Raw genomic sequence first — 24595 nt, 5'->3', positions numbered from 1 at the left:
TTTTATGCCATGCTTATCAAATAGTTCCATGTGGGTAAAAACCTCTGATTAAGCAGAAGGCCTCAATTAAATCAATAAATAGTAAGCCTGGAGAATAGAGCATACCACAAAAGTGCAATTAGTGTACTTGCTAACTGTTCTTCTAGGCTACAGATACTACCGACCATATGAAAGTCTGAAATGTAATAGAAACACTGCAGTAAATGAGGTACATATGGAAGAAAAATGACATACTTGGTGTTACATACAAAGCCAGATCCAAGAACAGAATTCTGTTTCTGTTAGAGCCAAAACTATTCTCACTATATTAAACTGACTATGAAGTTATAATAATAATGATAAAAAGCACTTAATGCAGATCATCCACAAACTAAATTAAAACAATCAATTTTATTATAGAAGGTACTCAGCTTATCAAAATGTACCCTTGAGATACACAAAAAACTAATAAAAATAGATATTTATGCAAGGAAGTGCCTTGAGTCATTTCTCTAGTTACTTTATAGTTGGCCAAAAAAAAGCTTCCCTTTTTAAAAAAAAAATTTTGGTATTTTTTTTTCTTTAATAAAAACATAAAAACATTTGAAGTTTGAAAATTTCATACTAATACCAGCAAACAGTACCATTAACAGAAACAGTTGAAGATTAGGGGAAAGATGATGATTCCATATAGGTTAATATGTATTTCGTATAAACAGCTGAACTGTGGTGAGAGTGCTAGTAGCTGTAGGCAGTGGTTGAAGGTGTACGCGGGCAAGACTTCTGGGTCCTTGCTCTGGCAAGGATCAGACAAGAGATGTGGTCCACCTGGTCAGAGCTTGCAGCTAAGACTGCAGTCAAAGGCAAGACTCCTGAGCCAACATCATGGAAAACAGCACCACAGATCTTCTCTATTTCTGTCCATCCAGAATTGGAGGGAATAACTCTCCCTGACAAAGCCTATTCATTCTATCTATGAGATGCCCTAATAATTAACTCTGGGCCTTCGAACCTAATATGAATGTTGGTAGGTAATGCAACATCTTACTGGTGAATTAGTCTTTATGAATTTATCTATCCCCACCTTGAACTTAACTATATATATGTATTTTTTTAAAAAGAACTTTATTAGAATATAATTGCTTCACAATACCGTGTTAGTTTCTGGTGCACAACAAAGCAAATCAGCCATATGCATACACATGTCCCCATATCCCCTCCCTCTTGAGCCTCCCTCCCATCCTCCCTATCACACCCCTCTAGGTCATCCCAAATCACCGAGCTGATCTCCCTGCGCTTTGCTGCTGCTTCCCACCAGCCAACTATTTTACATTCGGTAGTGTATATATGTCAATGCTACTCTCACTTCACCCAGCTTCACCTTCCCACCCCATGTCCTCAAGTGCATTTTCTAGGTCTACCTCTTTATTCCTATCCTGCAACTAGATTCATCACTACCACTTGCTTTTAGATTACATATATATATGTGGTAGCATACGGTATTTGTTTTTCTCTTTCTTACTTCACTCTGTATGACAGACTCTAGGTCTATCCACCTCACTACAAATAACTCAATTTTGTTTCTTTTTATGGCTGATATTCCATTGTATATATGTGCCACATCTTCTTTATCCATTCATCTGTCGATGGACACTTAGGTTGCTTCCATGTCCTAGCTATTGTAAATAGTGCTGCAATGAAAATTGAGGTACATGACTCTTTGAATTATGGTTTTCTCAGGGTATATGCCCAGTAGTGGGATTGCTGGCTCATATGGTAGATCTATTTTTAGTTTTTTAAGGAACCTCAATACTGTTTTCCATAGTGGTTGTATCAATTTACATTCCCACCAACAGTGCAAGAGGGTTCCCTTTTCTCCAAACCCTCTCCAGCATTTGTTGTTTCTTGATTTTTTGATGATGGCCATTCTGACCAGTGTGACCAACTACTCACTGTAGTTTTGATTTGTGTTTCTCTAATGATTAGTGGTGTTGAGCATCCTTCATGTGTTTGTTGGCAATGTGTATATCTTCTTTGGAAAAATGTCTATTTAGAGCTTCTGCCCATTTTTGGATTGGGTTGTTTGTTTTATTGATATTGAGCAGCCTGAGCTGCCTGTATATTTTGGAGATTAATCCTTTGTCAGTTGCTTCCTTTGCAAACATTTTCTCCCATTCTGAAGGTTGTCTTTTGGTCTTGTTTATGGTTTCCTTTGCTGTGCAAAAGCTTTTCAGTTTCATTAGGTGCCATTTATCTATTTTTATTTCCATTTCTCTAGGAGGTGGGTCAAAAAGGATCTTGCAGTGATTTATGTCATAGAGTGTTCTGCCTATGTTTTCCTCTAAGAGTTTTATAGTGTCTGGTCTTACATTTAGGTCTTTAATCCACTTTGAGTTTATTTTTGTGTTTGGTGTTATGGAGTGTTCTAATTTCCTCTTTTACATGTAGCTGTCCAGTTTTCCCAGCACCACTTATCGAAGAGGCTGTCTTTTCTCCAGTGTATGTTCTTACCTCCTTTGTCGTAAATTAGGTGCCCATATGTGCGTGGGCTTATCTCTGGGCATTCTATCCTGTACCATTGATCTATATTTCTGTTTTTGTAGCAGTACCATAGTGTCTTGATTACTGTAGCTTTGTGGCATAGTTTGAAGTCAGGGAGCATGATTCCTCCAACTTCATTTTTCTTTCTCAAGATTGCTTTGGCAGACTTGAGGACCTGGGGAGGGGGAAGGGTAAGCTGGGACAAAGTGAGAAAGTGGCATGGACATATATACACTACCAAATATAAAATTGATAGCTAGTGGGAAGCAGCTGCATAGCATAGGAAGATCAGCTTGGTGCTTTGTGACCACCTAGAGGGGTGGAATAGAGAGGATGGGAGGGAGGGAGACACAAGAGGGAAGAGATATGGGGATATATGTATATGTATAGCTGATTCACTTTGTTATAAAGCAGAAACTAACACACCATTGTAAAGCAATTCTACTCCAATAAAGATGTTAAAAAAAAACAAGATTGCTTTGGCTATTCGGGGTCTTTTGTGTTTCCATACAAATTGCAAGATTTTTTGCTCTAATTCTGTGAAGAATGCCACTGGTGGTTTGATAGTGATTGCACTGAATTTGTAGATTGCTTTGGGGAGTAGAGTCAGTTTCACAATGTTGATTCTTCCAATCCAAGAACATGGTATATTTCTCTGTTTATGTCATCATTGAGTTCTTTCATCAGTTTTCTATAGTTTTCTGAGTACAAGTCTTTTACCTCCTTAGGCAGGTTTATTCTTAGGTATTTTATTCTTTTTGTTGCAATGGTAAATGGGAGTGTTTCCTTAATTTCTCTTTCTGATTTTTCGTTTTTGGTGTATAGGAGTGCCAGAGATTTCTCTGCATTAATTTTGTATCCTGCAACCTTACCAAATGCGCTGATTAGTTCGAGAAGTTTTCTGGTGGCATCTTTAGGATTTTCTATGTATAGTATCATGTCATTGGCAAACAGTGACAGTTTTACTTCTTCTTTTCCAATCTGGATTCCTTTTATTTCTTTTTCTTCTCTGACTGCCATGGCTAGGACTTCCAAAACTATGTTGAATAAGAGTGGTGAGAGTGGACATCCTTGTCTTCTTCCTGATCTTAGTGGAAATGCTTTCAGTTTTTCACCATTGAGTATGATGCCTGCTGTGGGTTTCTCACATATGGCCTTTATTATGTTGAGGTAGATATCCTCTATGCCCATCTTCTGGAGAGTTTTTTTCATAAATGGGTGTTGAATTTGTCAAAAGCTTTTTCTGCATCTATTGACATGATCATATGGTTTTTATTCCTTAATCTGTTAATATAGTGTATCACATTGAGTGATTTGCATATCTTGAAGAATCCTTGCTTCCCTGGGATAAATCTCACTTGATCACACTATATGATCCTTTTAATGTACTGTTGGGATTGTTTGCTAGTATTTTGTTGAGGATTTTTGCATCTACGTTCATCAGTGATATTGGTCTACAATTTTCTTTTTTGTGTGATATATTTTTCTAGTTTTGGTATCAGGGTAATGGTGGCTTCATAGAATGAATTTGGGAGTGTTTCTCCCTCTGCAACTTTTTGGAAGAGTTTGAGAATGATCGGTGTTAGCTCTTCTCTAAATGTTTGATAGAATTCGCCTGTGAAGCCACTGGTCCTGGACTTTTGTTTGTTGGAAGATTTTTAATTACAGTTTCAATTTCATTTCTTGTGATTAGTCTGTTTATATTTTCTAATTCTTCCTGGTTCAGTCTTGGAAAATTGTACCTTTCCAGAATTTGTCCATTTCTTTGTGGTTGTCCATTTTATTGGCATATACTTGTTTGTAATAGTCTCTTATAATCCTTTGTATTTCTGCAGTGTCAGTTGTGGTTTTTCCTTTTTCATTTCTAATTTTACTGATTTGTGTCCTCTCCCTTTTTTTCTTGATGAGTCTGGCTAATGGTTTATCAATTTTGTTTATCTTCTCAAAGAACCAGCTTTTAGTTTTATTTGTCTTTGCTACTGTTTTCTTCCTTTCTATTTCATTTATTTCTGCTCTGATCTTTATGATTTCTTTCCTTCTACTGACTTTGGGTTTTCTTTGTTCTTCTTTCTCTAGTTGTTATAAGTGTAGTGTAGATTGTTCAGTTGAGATTTTTCCTGTTTCTTGGGGTGAGGATGAATTGCTATAAACTTCCCTCTTAGAACTGCTTTTGCTGCGTCCCATAGGTTTTGGGTCATCATGTTTTCATTGTCATTTGTTTCCATGTATTTTTAAATTTCTTCTTTGATTTCTTCAGTGATCTCTTGGTTATTTAGTAGTGCACTGTTTAGCTTCCAGGTATTTGTGTCTTTTACAGTGTTTTTCTTGTAACTGATTTCCAATCTCATAGTGTTGTGGTCAGAAAAGATGTTTGATACAATTTCAATTCTCTTAACTTTTCTGAGGCTTGATTTGTGACCCAAGATGTGATCTATCCAGGAGAACGTTCCATGTTCGCTTGAGAAGAATGTGTATTCTGCCACTTTTGGGTGGAATGTTCTATAAATATCAATTAGATCTATCTGGTCTGTTGTGTCATTTAAACCTTGTGTTTCCTTATTTACTTTCTGTTTGGATGATCTGTCCATTGGCACAAGTGGGGTATATAAGTCCCCTACTACTATTGTGTTACTGTCGATTTCTCCTTTCATGGTTGTTGGCATTTGCCTTATGTACTGAGGTGCTCCTATGTTGGATGCATAAACATTTATAATTGTTATATCTTCTTCTTGGATTGATCCTTTGGTCATTATGTAGTGTCCCTCCTTATCTCTTGTAACAGTCTTTAAAGTCTATGTAATCTGAGACATGTATTGCTACTCCAGTTTTCTTCTGATTTCCATTTGCATGGAATATCTTTTTCCGTCCTTTTACTTTCAATGTATCCCTAGGTTTGAAATGGGTCTCTTGTAGACAGCATATATATGGGTCTTGTTTTTGTATCCACTCAGCCAATCTGTGTCTTTTAGTTGAGGTATTTAATCTTCCGCTCTTTGTGGAGAGTCCCTCCCACCTGCCTCTTATGATCTCCCCAGCCTCAGGGTTGCCGATCCTTTCTGGCCTCCACTTCTCCTCCCCCCTGAGTCCCCCTACGTGCTACTGGTTCAATCTGGGGTTCCTCCCATCTCCTTGGGCATCAGAGTTTCTCACCAGCGGCTGGCAGGCACCCTAGTTGTGGGGAGACGCTAACTCCGCGTCTTCCCACACAGCCATCTTGACTCCACCTCCAAGCTTCCCTTTTTTGTTTATTTCACCTGCATTTAATAGTTGGACCAAATGAGGAAATGTTCCCTCTAGAAGCATTTTCAACACGAAAATGAATGCCTTCCTTTTTTGCTTTAACTGTATTTTTAAAAATTAAGCCTCATGAGGAACTACTCACTCTAAAAGACTCATATTAGATCCAAAAACCAGTCCTCTGTCATGAAATAAGTAGCTCTAGCTGGAAGCCAAACACCTGCAGATTCAGAATCTTGATAATAATTGCACATAAAGCAAGCAATATTCAAGTTGAAAACCAGACTTTCAATATCACTTCTTTAAATATTAGAATGTTAAATATATTTTTCTTATTGTTAAATGAATTTTAAGATGAACTATTATAAACTTTTACATTTACTGTAAAATGAAACGTGAGTCTGAAAGATTTTATCTTTTCTTGAGGCAAGAGTATGTATTGAAAATGAAAAGGCTATGAACAACTCTGAAATTATGAGCTTGTATAAGTAACCAAAAGCTTTTGAGCAGAATTTTCATGTAATTGTCAGACAAGTCAGACTGTTGTTCATAACTAAGTTTTCTTAAATTCAACATAAAAGAATTTTAGAGACTTCAACCTTTCCTTTAAGATTCTCAGTATAAACTCTATATAATAAAACATCTAAAGTCTCAAGTTTTATAAAGCCACAACTATACTGACAACCCTACACAAAGCCATCAACAAAAGGTTTTATTAGTTATTGCCATACTTGCAGTTGAAGACAGAAAGAAGGTTCAATAAATGTGTAACCTAATGATTATGTATATTAATGGGAAATGTAGTTGCATCTAGTTTACTAATCATCTCTGATCGACAGGCACAAACTGCTTGGAGCTAGTTTTATAAAATAGTTCCTGCTGAGAAGTATGATATAGCAGCATTTCAGTATGCCATCACACTCAGTAAGACATAATTTACATTCAGTTTAATTAATCTGCAAAAGATATTATGACCATTTTACTTAAGACTAGCAATGCCGAAAGATAATGTGTCAAAAAAACTAACATAATACAATATGTCAAAACCTTTTGATGCATGCCTTTTTGGCATGCATTTTTATATACTCTTTTGTGGATAGGCACATAGTTTGGCAATTCATAACATCTCAGGTAGATACAGATATGAGAAGAGGTATAAGTAAAGATATGTACATGTAGCTATAAATATAGATATACACAGAGACACACACAGAGGGCAAAAACACCCCAAAAATGAAAAGACATATGCAACTGAATGTAGGTCAAACAAAAGGCTTAACACAAAGAGCTCTTAATTAATGATAAAGATGAGCAACTCTTTAGAAAAAAGGTGTACTTTTCATTAATGAGACTGAGAACAGACCAAAAAGTTTCATAAACCTCTGTTAGAATGACAGTGTGGAAACAGTATACACTGGTACAGCCATTTAGGGGGGCATTTTGACATCCCTTAATATTTTGAAGATATTTATACCCTCTGATCTAGCAATCCTTTTGCTAGGAATTCATTATATATATCTATCTATATCTATATCTATATCTATATCTATCTATCTATCTATCTATCTATCTATCTATCTATCTATCTATCTATCTATACACTCACCCAAGTCATAAAAAAATGCCACTAAAAAGGTGTTTATTATAAAAAGTATTCACACAAGCAAAGGACTGAAATTAACCAAAAGTCCACAGAGAAATATGGCAGACCATATTTTCCAAAGATGGCTGTAACAAGATCCCACCCGCAGCCTCACCCCATACTCTTATTCAAGGTTACCTGCTTAGCAGGTGTTTAGGGATCAGAATTTTGAACTTATACCTTAAAAATCCCACAAGCACCACCAAAAAAAGAAAAAAGCAGCTTTAAAAATAAAATAGCAAGAGTTTAGAAATTTTCTTGCAATTACAATCAACTGGAGATCTTCCTAGTTATAGCAGCTAAATGGGAAATTTAAACCGACATCAACAAAACTGTGTGATATATAGTATTAGTCATGAAACGTAACTAATTGATCATAAAACAATAAGCCAACAAACGACAAACAAACAAAACAAATGCACACACAAAGGAAATAAAGCTGTTCCTTTCCCACCCTTTTCTCAAATAGCCAGATTTGTATTCCTTCAGACATCTACACAAATCAATGAAACACAGAACCTGTTTCAATAAACCGCCACTGAGTATGAGAGAAAAATGAAGCTAGAGTTAACCAGTGAAACTGCTGACCTGTGTCTCACTGTGAAGGTGCTCAGCACACAGGTACTACCACCCCTACTAAGAGGGAGCTCCCATTGCTCTTCCCATTGACTCAACAATGCCTGCACATTAGTATTGCTCAGGAAATACCATAAATCCTGTCCTAGTCAAAAGGGCTTCCAAGCAGATTGATGGTTACTCAAAAAACACAGAATCCTAAACAAAGAGCTACATATAAGCCAGCAATTTCACTCCTAGGTATATACCCAAGAGAATTTTAAAAGGCTCAAATAGACACTTGTATATAGTAGCATTACTCACAATAGCCAACCCAACAGTGGAAACAACCCAAGTATCTGATAGATGACTGGATAAACAAAATCCGGTGTATCCACACAATAGATATTATTTGGCCATAAAAAGAAATGAAATTGTGATACATGCTACAACACGAATGGACCCAGAAAACATTATGCTAAGTGAAATAAGCCAGACACAAAAGGACAAATATTCTGTGATTCAACTCTTATGAAATATCTAGAAGAGGAAAATTCAGAGAGACAGAAAGTAAATCAGAGGTTACCAAGGGGGAGTTACTGCTTAATATATAAGGTACAGAGTTACTGTTTGGGGTGATGAAAACATTTTGGAAATAGACAGTGGTGAAGGCTGCACAAGACTGTCAATATAATTTATGCCATTAATGCAGTGTGTGGTGTGTTTGCTAATTTTTTAAAGCAATTATTAGTTATCTTAGGTATATAGAACACAACATTTGAGTTTAACAAAACAACTGAAAGTATAAGCTTTACTAGCAAAAGACCTAAAGAAAAAAAATCTCATATTTCTTACTCTAGTAATTAATAGAGTCAGAAACATACCCAGTATTTTGATATAACTCCTAAAGATTTAGTTGTAAAGTGACTATAACATATTTACTCTTTTTAAAATACACCAAACTGCAACCTACAACCAGCTACCATATTACAAAAAGAAAAACTAAAGTCCTTAGATGAAGGTTATTGAAAATCAGAGCAAAAAAAAAAATTCTGAAGACATACCTTCAATACTTGGCTGCATTTCTTCTGTTTTTGGAACAAAAATTCTGATTACACTTGTGTTGATATAAATCAAAGGTAAATTGCGTGAAGTCAGTGTATGGGTCCTCATGGGCTGACCAGGAGATTTTCTTTTCTCTTTTTGGGTTCTTGGTAGTTTTGCTTGAAATATACTTGCAATGGCATTAAGTAAAGGAAAACAAAGGACAATATCAAAGGCTTGTGCTGAAAGAAGTATTTCATGAAGAAAATGAGGGGAACCATCTGTTAAACCTTCAGGTAACTTATGAAAACTTCTTCGTTCATTTCTTGATGTTAACTTGTGGCGAACATTTTTTGTTACAGCTTTTGTATATGTCAAAGAAAGAAATCCATGCTGCTGATGAGAGCCATCTAGAAGTTTTGCAGTTGTCTGTTCCAGAAAAAGGAAATCACAATACATGTTTTATTAAAAAAGGGGAAAATAAAACCAAACTATCTGAAAGCAGAAAACAATCTCGGTTGATACTTTAATCTTTTATCATGTCCACACTTTTTTTTTTTTCATGACTGGTCAGCTATTTATTACAAATAAAAAAATAAAAGCATACTTCTTAACGAGCACATTACTGATCAATTCCATAGACAGGGCAAAAGCCTCTCAGACAGAATGACTGAACTTGAAGTTAGGAATCCTGGGTTGTAGTTCTAGATTTTGAGTGAGGTAATTAACCTCTTTATGCCTGTTTCTATAATTTCTACTTTTTCTGTAACATTCAGAATTTAGAACAGATCACAGCTAGATTTATCTTTTCATTCTTGATAATTTTTCATTGAGTAGCAATATGCTGTCATAATTTGGGTCAGAGAGGGGTTTTCTATGCATGTGAAATTGAAATACCATGTATTTCCATTTGTGAAATGGAACCAACAGTTTTCCTGAACCAATTAATGTACATAAAATTCTATTTTGCATATTACTCAAAATAAAATTAGAGTTAAGTCATTATATTCCACATTTCCAACCTCTCTTCCCAAGGCCTGATGAAGATTTTTAGTTATTAGAGTCCAAAGAGTGATGTTAAGAGAGGAAGTGAACCAAGGAAGAAGAACAAGAAGGAAATACATTCACATAAAAAAGAAAAAAGTTAGAAGTAGCAAAGCAGCAATGTGTTTGAGCCTGTTATCCCATCACTAGTAAACCTCTTCTACTTCCATTTTCCTCCTCTCATTTTGTTGCCTATCACCTAATGAAAAGAAAATAGTATGAAATTCAGTTTTCACTGTTAATTTTGTTTTTAATCTGGACTTTATAATGAAGAAAGGTGAGATAAAATTTACCTTTGCATATGTTTTTCTCTCAAAGTTAATTTTCTCTCCATTAAAAAAACTTGGAAAGTAGGCATTACATGAATATGCAATATAATCACTTTTCATATAATTGTCCTGCCCTCAAAGCATTTTTTACTATTTCCAACTTTCTCACTGCCTCTTATCTAACTTCCCTTTCTTTTTGCTTTCTACACTCAAAACCAAAGGAAATACAGTAAAAGAAGAAAAAGTGATCCCAGTCTTATCACTATGATGCTAGCATCATAGCTAGCATCACTGCAGGCAACAGTGGATGGAGAAGGGTGCTGTTGTATGGCCCCAATGGAAGAGGCCACAGCAACAGTGTCTCTAGGTGTCTCAATCAGGAATTAGGGTGGGGAGGGGTAGAATCAACCACTAATCTAAATAACCCATCTCAAATCTTAATAAATGGCAACATTTGAATCCTGGAAATAGTATAAAAGGTGTTTCAATGTATAAATGTTTTGATTTGGGAAAGATATTTTTAAACATGTTGAATATAGGTACTCTTGAAAGGTCAACACTGATGAGAAAAAGTGTGTTGAACTGCTATATCCCTAACTCCCCTAATAAAAGGCAGGAAAAATTAAAGAATGAATGAATACTAACTGGAGTTGAGATAATATAAATATTACTTTTTATATAGTAATAATCAATATTTTATACTATTTAAAGTAAAAAGTTAGAAAGCAATGATGATTACTGAAATGTTAAGAGAATTAAAAAATTTAGAAAAATTGATAAAATTTTAAAGGGTTTTAACATGGTGTCCTAAATGGGAGGGAAATCCAAAAGGGAGGGGATATATGTCTATGTATGGCTGATTCATTTTGCTGTGCAGTAGAACCTAACACTTAGTGTAAAGCAACTATATTCCAATAAAAATTAATTTTAAAAAACTCAAAAAAAAGGGCATTAACAATAATTTTGGTTTTCTTTCATGAATACATGTTAAAATTACGAAAGTTCCTCATGGATGCTAATGAACATTTAAAGACAAGAAAATAAATCTAAACAGAGCTTCCACTGACATAAAAAAATTTTGCAGACTAGACTAGAAAAAATTCAAAATCAGATAGTATTTGCTATGCAAATACAATGTTAAACACTAAATCTAAGAACACAATTATTTAAAATATTTGGCTAATTTTTACACTCTTTTTAAAGATATATGTCTTAAATTCCTTTTGAGCTACAGAAAAGGGGAAAGAAAGAAATACTAGTTTACACATGCTAAGAAAATGTCTAATAATGTTTGCACTGATTTAATAGTTTCTTAAGAAAACTGCTATTACCATTGTGATAATCTGCTCTTAACATTTAAAAATTACATGCATTTTTATTGACTTTAAAAATGTCACTTAAAAGAACTTGCTTAATAACATATTCAGATATTTTGTACCAATAGGGAAAAAAAGGTTCTAAACTTCTAAAACCCACTGGTATACAGTCTACCATTCATCTTCCGTCCAGTAAATGACAGACGTACAGCCTTGTCCAGATACAACAGGCACCAAATAAGGTACTTGGAGTTAGTTCTGAGAAGGAAATGGTATAATAATAGGGAAAAAAAGTAATGTAAGGAAGAATCATAAAAGGAATGACAAAAGCAGTATGGTCAACTCTTGATCATTCAATACATGTATAATTTAACAAGCATATTCAACATCCTACTTTGATTTTCTAATGCTGATGGTAAAATTAGTTTATATTCACAAAACCAGAATGACAAATAGCATACTCAAGTAACCCAGAAACAAATTATAGTGAAAACCAGTCTATGATTTAAGAATACATTATAGTTCATTTACAAAGTGAATGATACAGAGGAAGATGAAAATCAAGAGTTGACTCTATGGATAGTTCAATTCCTTCTCTGGGTTCCTGTTAATGGGAGTTCTGTAGCATAATTTAAAAATGATTTCTTACAGAAGGAAAGAGGCCAGAGCAATTACTGAAAGGGTCCTGCTTGCTGATGGGTCGAACCAACAAGGTGCGTCTGTTCAGCTTGTCAGTACAGGAAAGGAAGACACCTCCACATTGCCCCAGAGACCAACACTCTTCCCCAAAGCTTGAGGTGATGGACAGGAGCAAAGAAGGTGAAAAGACAAAAAGCAATAAAAGCCATAAGCAAAAAAATCTGGATAGTTTTAATTCTGTTCAAGTTTGCATAGGTTTAGGTTTGAGCCACTGCTAGGTATGGCCTCTGCCTGGACCATCTTCTGCAAAAGCATTGTTAATGGAAGTAAACAAAAAATAGTTACTTTTAGTGTAAATGACTACTTTTAATTTATAATAAAGAACAATCCAACATGAACTCACTTATGAACGGGAAAAACTTCTAAAAGGTCAACATAATATATTAATGGTAAAGTATATTAATAAAAGCAATCCTACCTTTGCATTATTGAAAAATTTATTTAATTGCTCTAACAGGAAAATGGATACAAAACACAAGCAGCTTAAAGGAAGTAATAGTTTTATTTTATAATGTAATATTGGAAGAAAAGGTCAAAAAGAATTTACTGAGCTCTAATTCTTGTAACCATTAGTCCCATTGCATGAAAGAACAAAGAAAAACAGTTTATAATATATTTTTTAAAAATCATAATTACTAAATGAGTCTCACCACAGGTTTTTCTTTGCACTGTAGAAATACTCCTTCAAAATGTCCTGACTGCCAACCTTCCCCTGGCCTGGAAAACATAAGTTCACCTTATCTGTTCTCTTCAATTTTTCTGAGTTAAAAAAATTGAGCATATATAACTATTTCAAGTAGTTCTGATGTAAACAACACTACACTGAACTAAAACGTGGATCTGACAATGCAATCAATAGAACAATTTACATTAACACCACACCCTGCTAGTTCTTCAGAGAAGCATGTCTTAATGGTAAATTCTATATTTACCAAGGTTATTTTTCTGTCTCGCCCATGAAACTCTAAGGTCCATAAGGACATGGTTTATGTCTATTTTTTTTAAACACTATATCCCTAGTGCTTAGCATAGTGCTTGGGACATAATACACATTCAATAAATATTTTGATTAAATGAATGAATAAATTATCTAAATATTTAAAACTTACATAAATTTAACAGTAAAATCATTGCTAATCTATAACATAAATTGTAATATTCATATAATCAAGAAATTATTTCAGCAATAAAATAAAATTCATGTATCACTTGCTAGGATCATTTTGATATAGAGATATACCATTCAAAAGAAACTGAAGAGCTAACCATTCCATTATCAAAAATCAATTAATGATTCACTGTTACTACAACAAAAACAATTATCATACACTTGGTAAAATAATACTGTTATAACAGGTCTTAATATAAACCCAGTAAAATATTTTGACCATCACAGTTGTGACACAATTTTTTGGCTGTGACAGAGTTGAGAGTTATTTACATAAACAATATGATATGTATAATAAAGAATGAAAGTTCAAATGTTTTTAATGCAGAATTAGAAACTCGTTAAATAAAAAAAGACTTTGGCTTTTAGAGTATATAATGCATCAATAAAGGTACAGAAACGTGTACTTCTGAAGACACTTAATTGCTAAATGAATAAATATTATGAATCCGGGAAAAACAGGACTGTAAGGCAGTTTCTTTGCCAAAATACTATGAAGTAGAAAATATGATGTTGTTTAAAAAATAATTTTAAAAAAGCATGTGAGTTTTATGGTATGTGAATTATATTTCAGTTAAAAAAACTCAATTCCAGGGTAGAGTTATAAAACAAAAAAAACCTCCTAAAAGCATTCGTATTTTTATTTGGGAAATATTAATAATAAAATTGCTATATATCTTTATGAAAATATCTAAAATGTTACTTTTTTACTACCATCACTTATTATTATAAACAAATCATATTTACTTATAATCTACTTTTGGTAGAAATTTATTAGGAAAGAAAAATGTGGTTCTAGGAACATCCACCACATGTTCATTAATCATCTGTGAGATAAGAAAAGTACTCAAAGTTGTAAGGAACATAAGATGCTGCTCCATTTCAATCTATGGTATAGGGAGTGGATGAGGAGTATTCAGCAAAAACCAGAGCCATTAACAGTGTCCCAGACATCTTGGCAAATATACAACATGCATAACAAATTGTGAGGTGATTAGTAAAAGCAGCTTATTTCATTTAATATGGCGTGTGGATATTTATGAACAGATTTGCCTTCTTAGAAAGCAAAACTTTTATTATATTCCATATATGAATGAATACCAAGTAAAATTAACCAATATATCTGTTAAGAACCATCTTTGGAAATATGTACAGTATTTTTTTTAAAATTAAGGAATCAAATTAAAATATAAAAATTCTTTTATAGGTTTTGTTCAAGGAAAATATAGCTTTCCCATATTCATTATTCATTAATTACCTGCTTCTATAGTGATCAATATTGAAACTTTCTATTTTACATTTCACTTTGGTGTACACGTCCTGGACATCTATGGAAGCACTGAGATCTTCTAGTTCACTGATCATACAAAGTTCTGCAATAAGAAGCAAATATTAATATCAGTATAGGGTTCACAATCAATATTAAAACTTTCTATTTACATTTAATGTTAGCATGTATATCCTTGACATCTACAAAGGGACTAAGACTTTCTGTTCATTAACCACATAAGATTCTACAATAATAAGGAAAATTAATATCAGTATAGGCCTCAAAATTAAGATACGATGCTTACTTCAAAACAGGGGAAAACCCAATTAATGTATGAAGTGCTACATCTAATATCAGTCAACAGTCTTTGCAATATATTTAGTGATATGACCAATGAAGAAATTACCTCATGGCTTTTGAAGTGAATTTTAATACATATAAGACAAAATTTAGGTATTATAGGCAACATGTTAGTATTACTAATAGAAATCACTTGAGTTAGACTTACGGATTGATTTAAATGCCAATGATAAATAAAACTAAGCCTCCAATTTCTTCTAAAAATAGTGTTTAATATTTTATCTTTTCAGTAGAAAAGTAATCCTGTACCTGTGCCTTTATTTTCAGGATCTGGAGCAAAGAGCTTTATAGTAATTTTGGGGAGCACCCACTGCATCCACAGACTAACACGACCACTGGATCCACCAATATTACTTGTAGTTTGTTCCAAGGTAACAGAATCCGAGAATGGTGAATCATCAACTGCTTGTACAGAATCTCCCTGGGATGAGGAATAACAACAATACTTTGTAACATAAATAAAAGTAACTAAAAACTTATAATTTAAAATCTGCAATTACTGCTTATAACTTATCATATATGCTAATGCAAATCATATAAATGCTTATACATAGTGCCAGTAATATAAATATACACTAATCATATGGTTTTCATAGTTACAGTGTACATGCATGCCATTCCAGTTCCTCTAAACGAGTTAGGATCATACCAATGAGTATTTCCTTATAGAGTAGCTATAGCCAAGGGCCAAATCGGGCTCTATTTTTGGAAATAAAGTCTTACTACCTCACAGCCACATCCACTCATTTATCTATTGCCTATGACTACTGATTAGCAGAGTTAAGCAGCTGCTTTAGAGCTGCTATGATCCACAAAGCCTACAACATTTACTATCTTGTCATTTATGGAAAGTTTGTCTACCCCTGCTATGGTGTATTTATGTATGAATATATAATAACCATAGTAAAACACAGCAAAATCACCATGATTTAAGAAACAGCAAAACATTCATCATGCCTCACATATTTTAATATTAAGGAGACATTTAAAAGTTAGCAGATTCGACAACAGATTTTTAAAATGATTTATATGGTTAAAAGTATCTTAATTAGAGGTACAGAGCATGAACGTGTGTGTGTGTGTTATGGTTATCTTTACAGAAATATATTCTGCAAATTATACATATCCTACAGAAGGGTACAATAAAAATGACAAGAATGAAACAAAATGTAAGTAAAATGAGCAGGTTCTTGATAAATACCTCTTAGCTCAAGAAATTTTCCCAGGTTAATATTCAATGTTTTGCACATTTAGGATGGTATTATTTTGTAATTTGATGTACTTCAGAGTGTGTCTCCAGCCCAATAAGAGGCAGCTGAAGCCCAAGAATATAACCCTTGGATCACAGACCTCAGCCCAGAAGAAGGGAATCTTAGAGCTTCAGAGAACCTGCCACACATGCTGGCCCCAAACCTTCATCAGAGCATAAGCTTATTCAGTTCAACAAATACATACTGAATTCTGGATACCTATAAGGTCCTAAATTTGGTACTAATAAACTTTCTGTAAAAGGTCTGTTGGGTTGTTTTTTAATCTTTTCAGCAGCTGAAAATAAATCCTGGTTTGAAGATGAACAGCTTCAGTCTCACAGGTAGGAAGAGATGGTGCCAGAGATAGTGATCACTCACTCATGTATTCTGTTCTTTTAGGATTAGCTACCAAGTACTTGGGTTTTTTAAATCCCAACTTTGCTGTCCATCTAAAACCTTCAAAAAAACCTCCAGAACCTAAACTCATTCTCTGTGAACTGATCAAATACACCAGAGCATGCTTACTTTTTTAAAAGATGTACATATATTTAAATATTAGTTATATGTACTTAAGCTTAGTTTGGTAGGCAGCATGATGTATTGAAGACAGTATAGCCATTCTTTGTTCCAATTACACCAAGCAAAGCAGAAAGCTCACTGCTCGTGATGTTTTCATCTAAATGCTTTTCCAAAACTAAGTGGTCCTAAATCTGCTAAAATTGAAATTCCTGGATTTGAGAAGCTATATAAAAATTCAGGTTTTTGGTTAGCTGTCTAAAGTAACACAACATCTAATGAAAAGCACAAACTAATCGCAGAAAAAGATACATTTTAGAAAGTCAAATTCAATAAAAGACAGCATAATGTAGTCAGTATGCCTTTCTCTATGGATTGGGTCGTAGAGCAGAAGAATTCATAAATTAAATTCTCCCTCCAACACTTAGAAGAACATTATAATCCCAAGAATGGAAATTGTAGGGAAAAGACCATCTCAAATCAATGAAACCTTGATTTTTAACACTATTAAGTATACTTAGTAGGAATGCTAAGAAAACTGTGGCTTCAAATTTAATAAGCAGGCACTCCTGATAAAAAGTTTTGCTCTCCTTCTTCATGCAGTTTCAATTTTCATTTTGGATTTACAACACTTGGTGCGGTATTGTTAAATATGTTTGTGCATTAATTTTCTGCTCTATTTCTAAATCTATAGCAAAAATTGAGCCAGAATTGGAGACGCTGAACTATTTTCCCACACCTCTTTAGCCAAGGTCTAAAATATACAGTTCAATTCTTTTACCATTTTGTCGCAAATTGACCAAAATACTGAGTTTATTATGCTAGCTGAATTTATCTTTGTTCATCTGGAAGAGCAAACACTTCAGCCCTTCATCCTTGGCCTGCTTCAGAGCTCAGGGATGATCATACTTTTGGCCACACTGCTACTCTCCCTTATCAAAATAACTCCAGCATTCTTTTTCAATCACAAAACTTCCCAAAGGTCTAAACACTTCCACTGCTGTTTGTATTTAAGTCAATGATAACAAGTGGACTGCTGTGGTTTCCACTACCTTTGCTCTCACCATTTCAATGTGAAGGGTGGGAAAAAGGAATAACTGTTTTTAAGCTTACTACTTAAGCCTGCCACTCTTATTTCCCCTTCTACCACCACTGAGATCGATATTCAGGAAGCTAGAGCTATATCCACTGAAAAGTATACTGCTCCTTATCAACATGTCAACATAAAAAGAATTACTCATAGTTTAAAGTATAAGTCATCCAAGGATCATATAACCAAATACTTCTCTTCTACTTAACACAAGCAACTGTTAAGAGTGTACTTTTTAAAACTAGATTCATTTATAGTGAATTATTTATTGTTGAAATAATTTAAAAATAATAGTTCTTACCCAACTCAGCAACAAATACCTTAAATAGTGTTTTTAAATTTTATGGACTTTTGGAATGCAAATATTAATTAGAAATTTAAACATACAGATACATAATATAAATAAGCACAACAAATGTAAGGTGACCTCAGATAAATAGGTTATATTTATGTAATAAAATTATTTGCATAAAAAAATAAGCCAATAATTGAGAAACTAGAGACATCTTCCAGCATGATTATTTTGAAATAAGAAAAGCATGACAACAAAATATTGTGTTGATTCATATGTGAAGGCTAAACAATAACCTGCTTTGATATATGTATTATCTTGGTTCTTTCAACAGCTACTCAATTAATTAGATGATAACCTAAATGCTAAGATTTCCACATTTTGAATAAAAGTTTCTCCCTAAATGTTGAAGATAAAATCATTTAAAGATAAATATTTAATGAAATAAGTCTATTTTGAGGAAGAGATTTAAAACTATTATGAGACATCCTTAAAATAGCAACTGAGTAAAAAAGTTCAAACTAAACTTACTTTCTAAAAGGTTGTCTAGAATAATAATTTGAGGTAGATTACTGCTTAGGTTAACTGCACTTAAATCACTGAAAAACTGACAATAGTTTTGCTATAGCAGTTGATTCCAAACAACTTCACTGTTTTTTTTTTTGGAGATACAAATGACATATAATATTATAACAGTTTCAGGTATAAAACATAATGATTCAATATTTATATATATTGTGAAATGATCACAGTAGGTCTAGTTAACATCCATTGTCACACAGTCATAAATTGTTTTTTCTTGTGATGAGAAATTTTAAGATCTACTCTCTTAGCAACTTTCAAATACACAATACAGTATTATTAACTACAGTCACCATGGCGTACATTATATCACTAGGGCTAATTTATTTTATAACTGGAAATTTGTACCTTTTGACCACCTTCATTCATTTTTTCCCCCCAAATTTTCACTTTGGATTTAACTGAAAATAAATGCATTTTAAATAATTACTGGGGACTAAGAAATGAACCACTTCATGCTGGATTGTTTTCTGGAAATATATATATATATATATATATATAAAATTGAAGTATAGTTGATTTACAATACTATATTAATTTCAGGTGCACAATAGAGTGATTCAATATTTTATAGATTATACTGCATTTAAAGTTATTATAAAATATTGGCAATATTCCATGCTATACAATATAGCTCATGCTGGATTTTTTTGAGAACTAGGCTGCTGAAGTAATTTTAATTCCAGAATCAATAAAATATGCAATTCGAATTTTGCCATGACCCTAACCTCCCAACATTGTTGGTTAATCTGTCAATTTTTACCTTAGGTTGAGTTATAAATCAATATTCTAGCATTCATTCAGCATTTTAGACTTTTCTAAAGCTTTAAAATTATTTCTTTAAAATGCTGTGAATAAGGATGACATTATCAAAGACATTATACATATGTACAAGAAGCTAAAATGAAAAAATGCTTAATGGTTTGCCTAAAATCACAACTTAATTGGAGGGATTTAATTTCATCAACGCAATATAGCTATCCATAATAACTGTCCTTCCTATATCACCTTTATGGAAAGTACTGAAAATCCAGTTCAAAATAACATTTTATATAATTAGAACAGCTTCCAAAAGACTTAACAGTTTATGTACTTACCTTAAAAGGGAAATATGTGAATGTGTATGTATTTGTGTATTGTGTATCTATGTGCTGTGTTTACTTGTTACTAAAACAAATCATCAAAATGTTAGCACTTTCAAAGGCAGTATTTATTGCTGGGCTATCTTGTAAGCAAAATGGCATAAATATTTCAATGAACATGATTATATAGTGTTTCACTTTCCTGAACATCTACCTGAACACAAATTTTTGACAACCTTAACTAGCTGAAATACAGTGAAATATGTTCTTCAAGTGTACAGGTAAAGCCTTACTTTGGGTCCATGATAAGAATTAGCATACCAGAGAAATCTTGTTTTATAGCAAAATTTTTGCTCACCCTTCTATGTAATACAGAATTTTCTCTGGGAAGCAGCAGTGCAGTGATGGGCTAAATTTCCCAGTGCGCCTATGTATTAAGTGTATACACATATCCACCCCCAAAGTTAAATATTATAAATTCTGCTAAAGATAAAGGACTGAGTCTTAAATGCTTAATTTTTTTTAAAGCTGAACAATATTAAGCTAAGTATCCAATTTAAGAAATTAGAAAAACAACAGAATAAACCCAAGAAAAAAGCAATATCTAACTTAGCCTAGGTAGTAGAAAAACGTTACCCTTGAGACTTTTTAAACACAACTCTGGGTTACATGTAGGTTTGAGGGTTTGATTTCATACTACCAAAATGTTTCAAAAAACATCTAGCTATGAAATTAACAGTAAAGGGGTCCCAGGCTAGTGATGGCCCTTGGAGCCCCTCAGAGAAGGAAACACAGAAAATCCCTATTGGGGAACAGGCCCTCATACACTATGTAAGAGTCTCATAAAGTCGCACTAGTGAAGAACTCCCAATAGAAGAGCACATAACACATACAGAAACAGTCTACTAAGATTAAGGGTTAAGAACACAACAGTAGGATTAGACTCTCAAGAAATTCAGATAACAGATCTGATAACTAATATAAAAGAATTATGTTTAAAACAACAAAAGACATAAAAACAAACAGAAAAAAGTAAACTCGATATATGCTTTTATGAATTCATATCAAAATATATTTGTAGTGACAATGAATATATACATCTCTATGCCCCGTACTATAATAAATCATATATAATTTTGTCAAAATGAGTTGACTTCCTAAATTGTTTAACATCCATATATTGAAGAACAATGTGTTTAAAACCTACTCCGTACCAAGCACTATTGCTTGGTACGGAGTAGGTACTAGTTGCTCAAATTAGGGTTATCCTATGATGATAAAGATAATAGGTGACAGGTGATAATAGAAAGTTTATAGTTCACATTCAGTATGGCACTGAAACAGTATAATCATTATTTAACACTGTTACTTCTGAACCAATGTAAGCCTCTCAGTGTAAATCATTTTACCTCCAACCCATAATGCTTGAATTAACACTTATTTCAGATGAAAAAAAATAGTATAAAAAGTACAACTAATATGGGAACAGAAAAAGCAACAGTGTCAAATTTTCAATACATATTCTGCTATTTGAACAAAATTTGTTAGTGATGAAACATGCTAGAAAGTTTCCTTCACATAAAAGTATTAGCAAAAGAGAAAATTATGTTCAACTTGAAAATATTGCCTAATATTTAAAAAGTTAAGTGAAATATTTATTCAACATATTACTGGAAGTCTTAGCCACAGCAATTAGGCAAGAAAAAGAAGTAAAAAGCAACAAAATTGGAAGGGAAAAAAACAAAATAATCTCTGTTTGCAGACAACATGACCTTATATGTAGAAAATCCTAAAGATTCAACAAACAATTTTAGAACTAGTAAAAGAATTCAGCAAGATACTAACCCATATCGGTGTTTTTGCACAATAACAGTGAACAATCAGAAAAGGAAATTAATAAAACAATTCTGCTTATAATAGCATCAAAAAGAATAGAATACTTAGGAATAAACTTAACCAAGGAAGTGAAAGACTATAAAATATTGCTAATAGAAATAAAAGAAGACACAAACAAATGGAGAAATGCCCCATGTTCATGGATCGGAAGACTTAATGTTGAAATGGGAAGTTATTGCTTAACAGGTACCACATTTCAGCTGGGAAAAATTTTTAAAGTTTTGGAGATGGCTGATGGTGATGGTTGCACAACAATGTGAATGTACTTAATGTCACAGAAGGGTTCTCTTAAAAATGGTTTAAAAAGGTAATTTTATGTTGTGTATATTTTATCAGAATAAAAAATTTGACATAAAAACATTAACTGAGACATAAAGTCATAATTACACAGTATCAAAAGACAGTGTATTTGTTTAGCATCTATAAAAACTATTTTCATTAGTTTCATTTTATACAGCCTGGGCTACCAGAATGCCATAAAACATCTTTATTTTACCATTAAGTATCACTTTATCAATAATGAGTAGTATAAAATTCATTTTCTAGGAATACAGCAATAGCATTGTTGGAGTTGGGAACCTGGAACAAGATGCTTGCCTATATTCCCTTTATGATGATGACATTAGTGTATTTTGTCTACCTAGTCCTTACCTCTTTTCTAATAATCTCCTAAGTTAAAACTTTTTCTATATGCAAAGAATGCCTAAACTAAGACCCAGTTTGGATGAGGTATGTGTTAAACACAAGTGCCTTTTCAATTAGGATTACCTTGTTGATTATCATGGGAATATACAGTGACTGAGAATTTCGACACAAAATTTCTAGATAATAAAACAAGGGGGAACACTTCCCATATCATTTTGTGAAGACAGTGTAATCATGATACCAAAATACAACAAAGATATTATGTAAAAGAAAAGTTAAAGGCCAGTATCACTCATGACTATGAAACCAAAACCCTACATAAAATATTAGCAAACACAATCCAGCAAGATATGAAAAGGAAAATATATTACATCTAAGTTGGGTTTGTTCCAGAAACGCAAGATCAGCTTAATATTTGAAAATCAACGAAAGTTACTAGTCACCTTAAAGGAATAAAGAAGAAGAAACAAGTACTGAATATATAATCGTATCAACTGAATAAAAGTACCAAACACTGAAGTGTACTCCTATAACAAAATGGTCAAGACTTCTATAAAGAAAACTAAAATCTTATTGAAATTAAAGAAAACACAAATAGACGAATGAGCCACATTCATAAAGTATACGGACAAACTACACATACTCAGTTAATATTTGTACTAACATATTGAGATGAATATTAACATTATCCCCCCTTTTAGAGATGATGAAACTAAAGTACAGAGGTTAAATAATGTGATCATATGGGCTTCCCTGGTGGCGCAGTGGTTGAGAGTCTGCCTGCCGAGGGGAGGCAGGTTCGTGCCCCGGTCCGGGAAGATCCCACATGCCATGGTGCGGCTGGGCCCGTGAGCCATGGCCGCTGAGCTGGCACGTCCAGAGCCTGTGCTCCGCAACGGGAGAGGCCACAACAGAGTCCCGCGTACCACAAAAAAAAAAAAAAAAAGTGATCGTAAACTGCAGAGATTAAAAACTCAAAACTCAAGTTGTCTGATTCCAAAGTGACTTCTATAGATTCCATTAACTTAGAATCACACTCAGATGAGCTGGCCCAGTCCCTACTTTGTGTGATACTAACTTCTTCCAACAATCCCTTTCAATAGTATAGCTGTAAATTGATGGAATTAAGAGAAACATCTTTCTCACTTGTCAAGCTCTGCGAAATTATTATACCAAAGTCAGAAGAAGGCAATTCTTAAAGCTGACAAAGTAGAGAGTCTATGACAAAAAGTGGGAAGTAGCACACAGAATTTAGCTAGTTTTCCCCAGGAGAAAAAATACACCTTAGAGAAAATTACTAGCATTCTATTTTTCTGTTTGCAAGGTTACTAGGGAAACTAAATAAACGACTTCTAATTTTCACTTTTTTCCCTTTAGTACCACATTTTTTGGCAAAACTTTGAAATATGCTTGAATACATTTAGGGATAATATTAAATGCCCTTTTAATTCTACACCATTCATGCTGGTACTAAGCAAATCTCATTAAAATGACAGAAATGTGCTCTTCTGAGTAAGAAAATCAGTACTAAATAAAGTATATTTAATGATTCTGCATTCACTTTCCTCTACGCCCTAATTTTTATACCAAATAACTCAGTAATCAACATATAGGGCTGGCCAAAATGTTTTTTCGGGTGTTTTATAACATCTTCTGGAAAAACCCAAACGAACTTTTGGCCAACCCAATATTTCAACAGGTAAAGGAAAATTAAAATAGCATTTCTGGTATTAGTTTTGAAATGGTTTGTCAGGCACAGGTCATATAAAATGCATATAATATCTTCAGGGCAAAATTACTTCGTTAAGAGTTAATCAACCTTTATTCACCAATGTTCATAGTAGCGTTATTCGTAATAGCCAAAAGGAGCAAATAACCCAGACGTCCATCAACAGATCAATGGATAAAAAAAAAGTATGCTATATACACAAATGGAGTAACACTCAGCCATAGAAGACAATGAAATTCTTATACATGGATGAATGTATAAAACATTCATCTTACTACCTGGGTGAATCTCTAAAATATTATACTAAATAAAATAAGCTAAACAAATACTTATGATTCCTCTTATATGAGGTACCCAGAATAGGCAACTTCATAGAGACAGAAAGTACA

At 33.3% G+C, this 24595-nt stretch overlaps 1 protein-coding gene across 9 annotated transcripts in view; it reads right to left on the bottom strand.

The window, feature by feature from the left end:
- VPS13B (vacuolar protein sorting 13 homolog B) overlaps positions 1 to 24595 on the bottom strand; it is a 774679-nt gene that overhangs the window by 354792 nt on the left and 395292 nt on the right. For 5 of the 9 annotated variants that reach the window (XM_067017176.1, XM_067017179.1, XM_067017177.1 and 2 more), the window contains exons 26-29: positions 15374 to 15545; positions 14753 to 14867; positions 12277 to 12418; positions 9019 to 9427 (exon numbers count right to left, since the gene is read on the bottom strand). In XM_067017176.1, coding sequence (XP_066873277.1) covers positions 9019 to 9427; positions 12277 to 12418; positions 14753 to 14867; positions 15374 to 15545 — 838 coding nt within the window. Of the gene's footprint in view, positions 1 to 9018; positions 9428 to 12276; positions 12419 to 12976; positions 13044 to 14752; positions 14868 to 15373; positions 15546 to 24595 lie in introns of all 9 variants that reach the window. The other 4 variants (XM_067017180.1, XM_067017182.1, XM_067017181.1 and 1 more) reach the window with 2 other exon arrangements.

The sequence above is a fragment of the Kogia breviceps genome, chromosome 17 (assembly GCF_026419965.1).
Source record: "Kogia breviceps isolate mKogBre1 chromosome 17, mKogBre1 haplotype 1, whole genome shotgun sequence".
Taxonomy (NCBI): domain Eukaryota; kingdom Metazoa; phylum Chordata; class Mammalia; order Artiodactyla; family Physeteridae; genus Kogia; species Kogia breviceps.
Note: the sequence above shows the minus strand (reverse complement) of the source record. Positions and strands in the feature narration are given on the sequence as shown.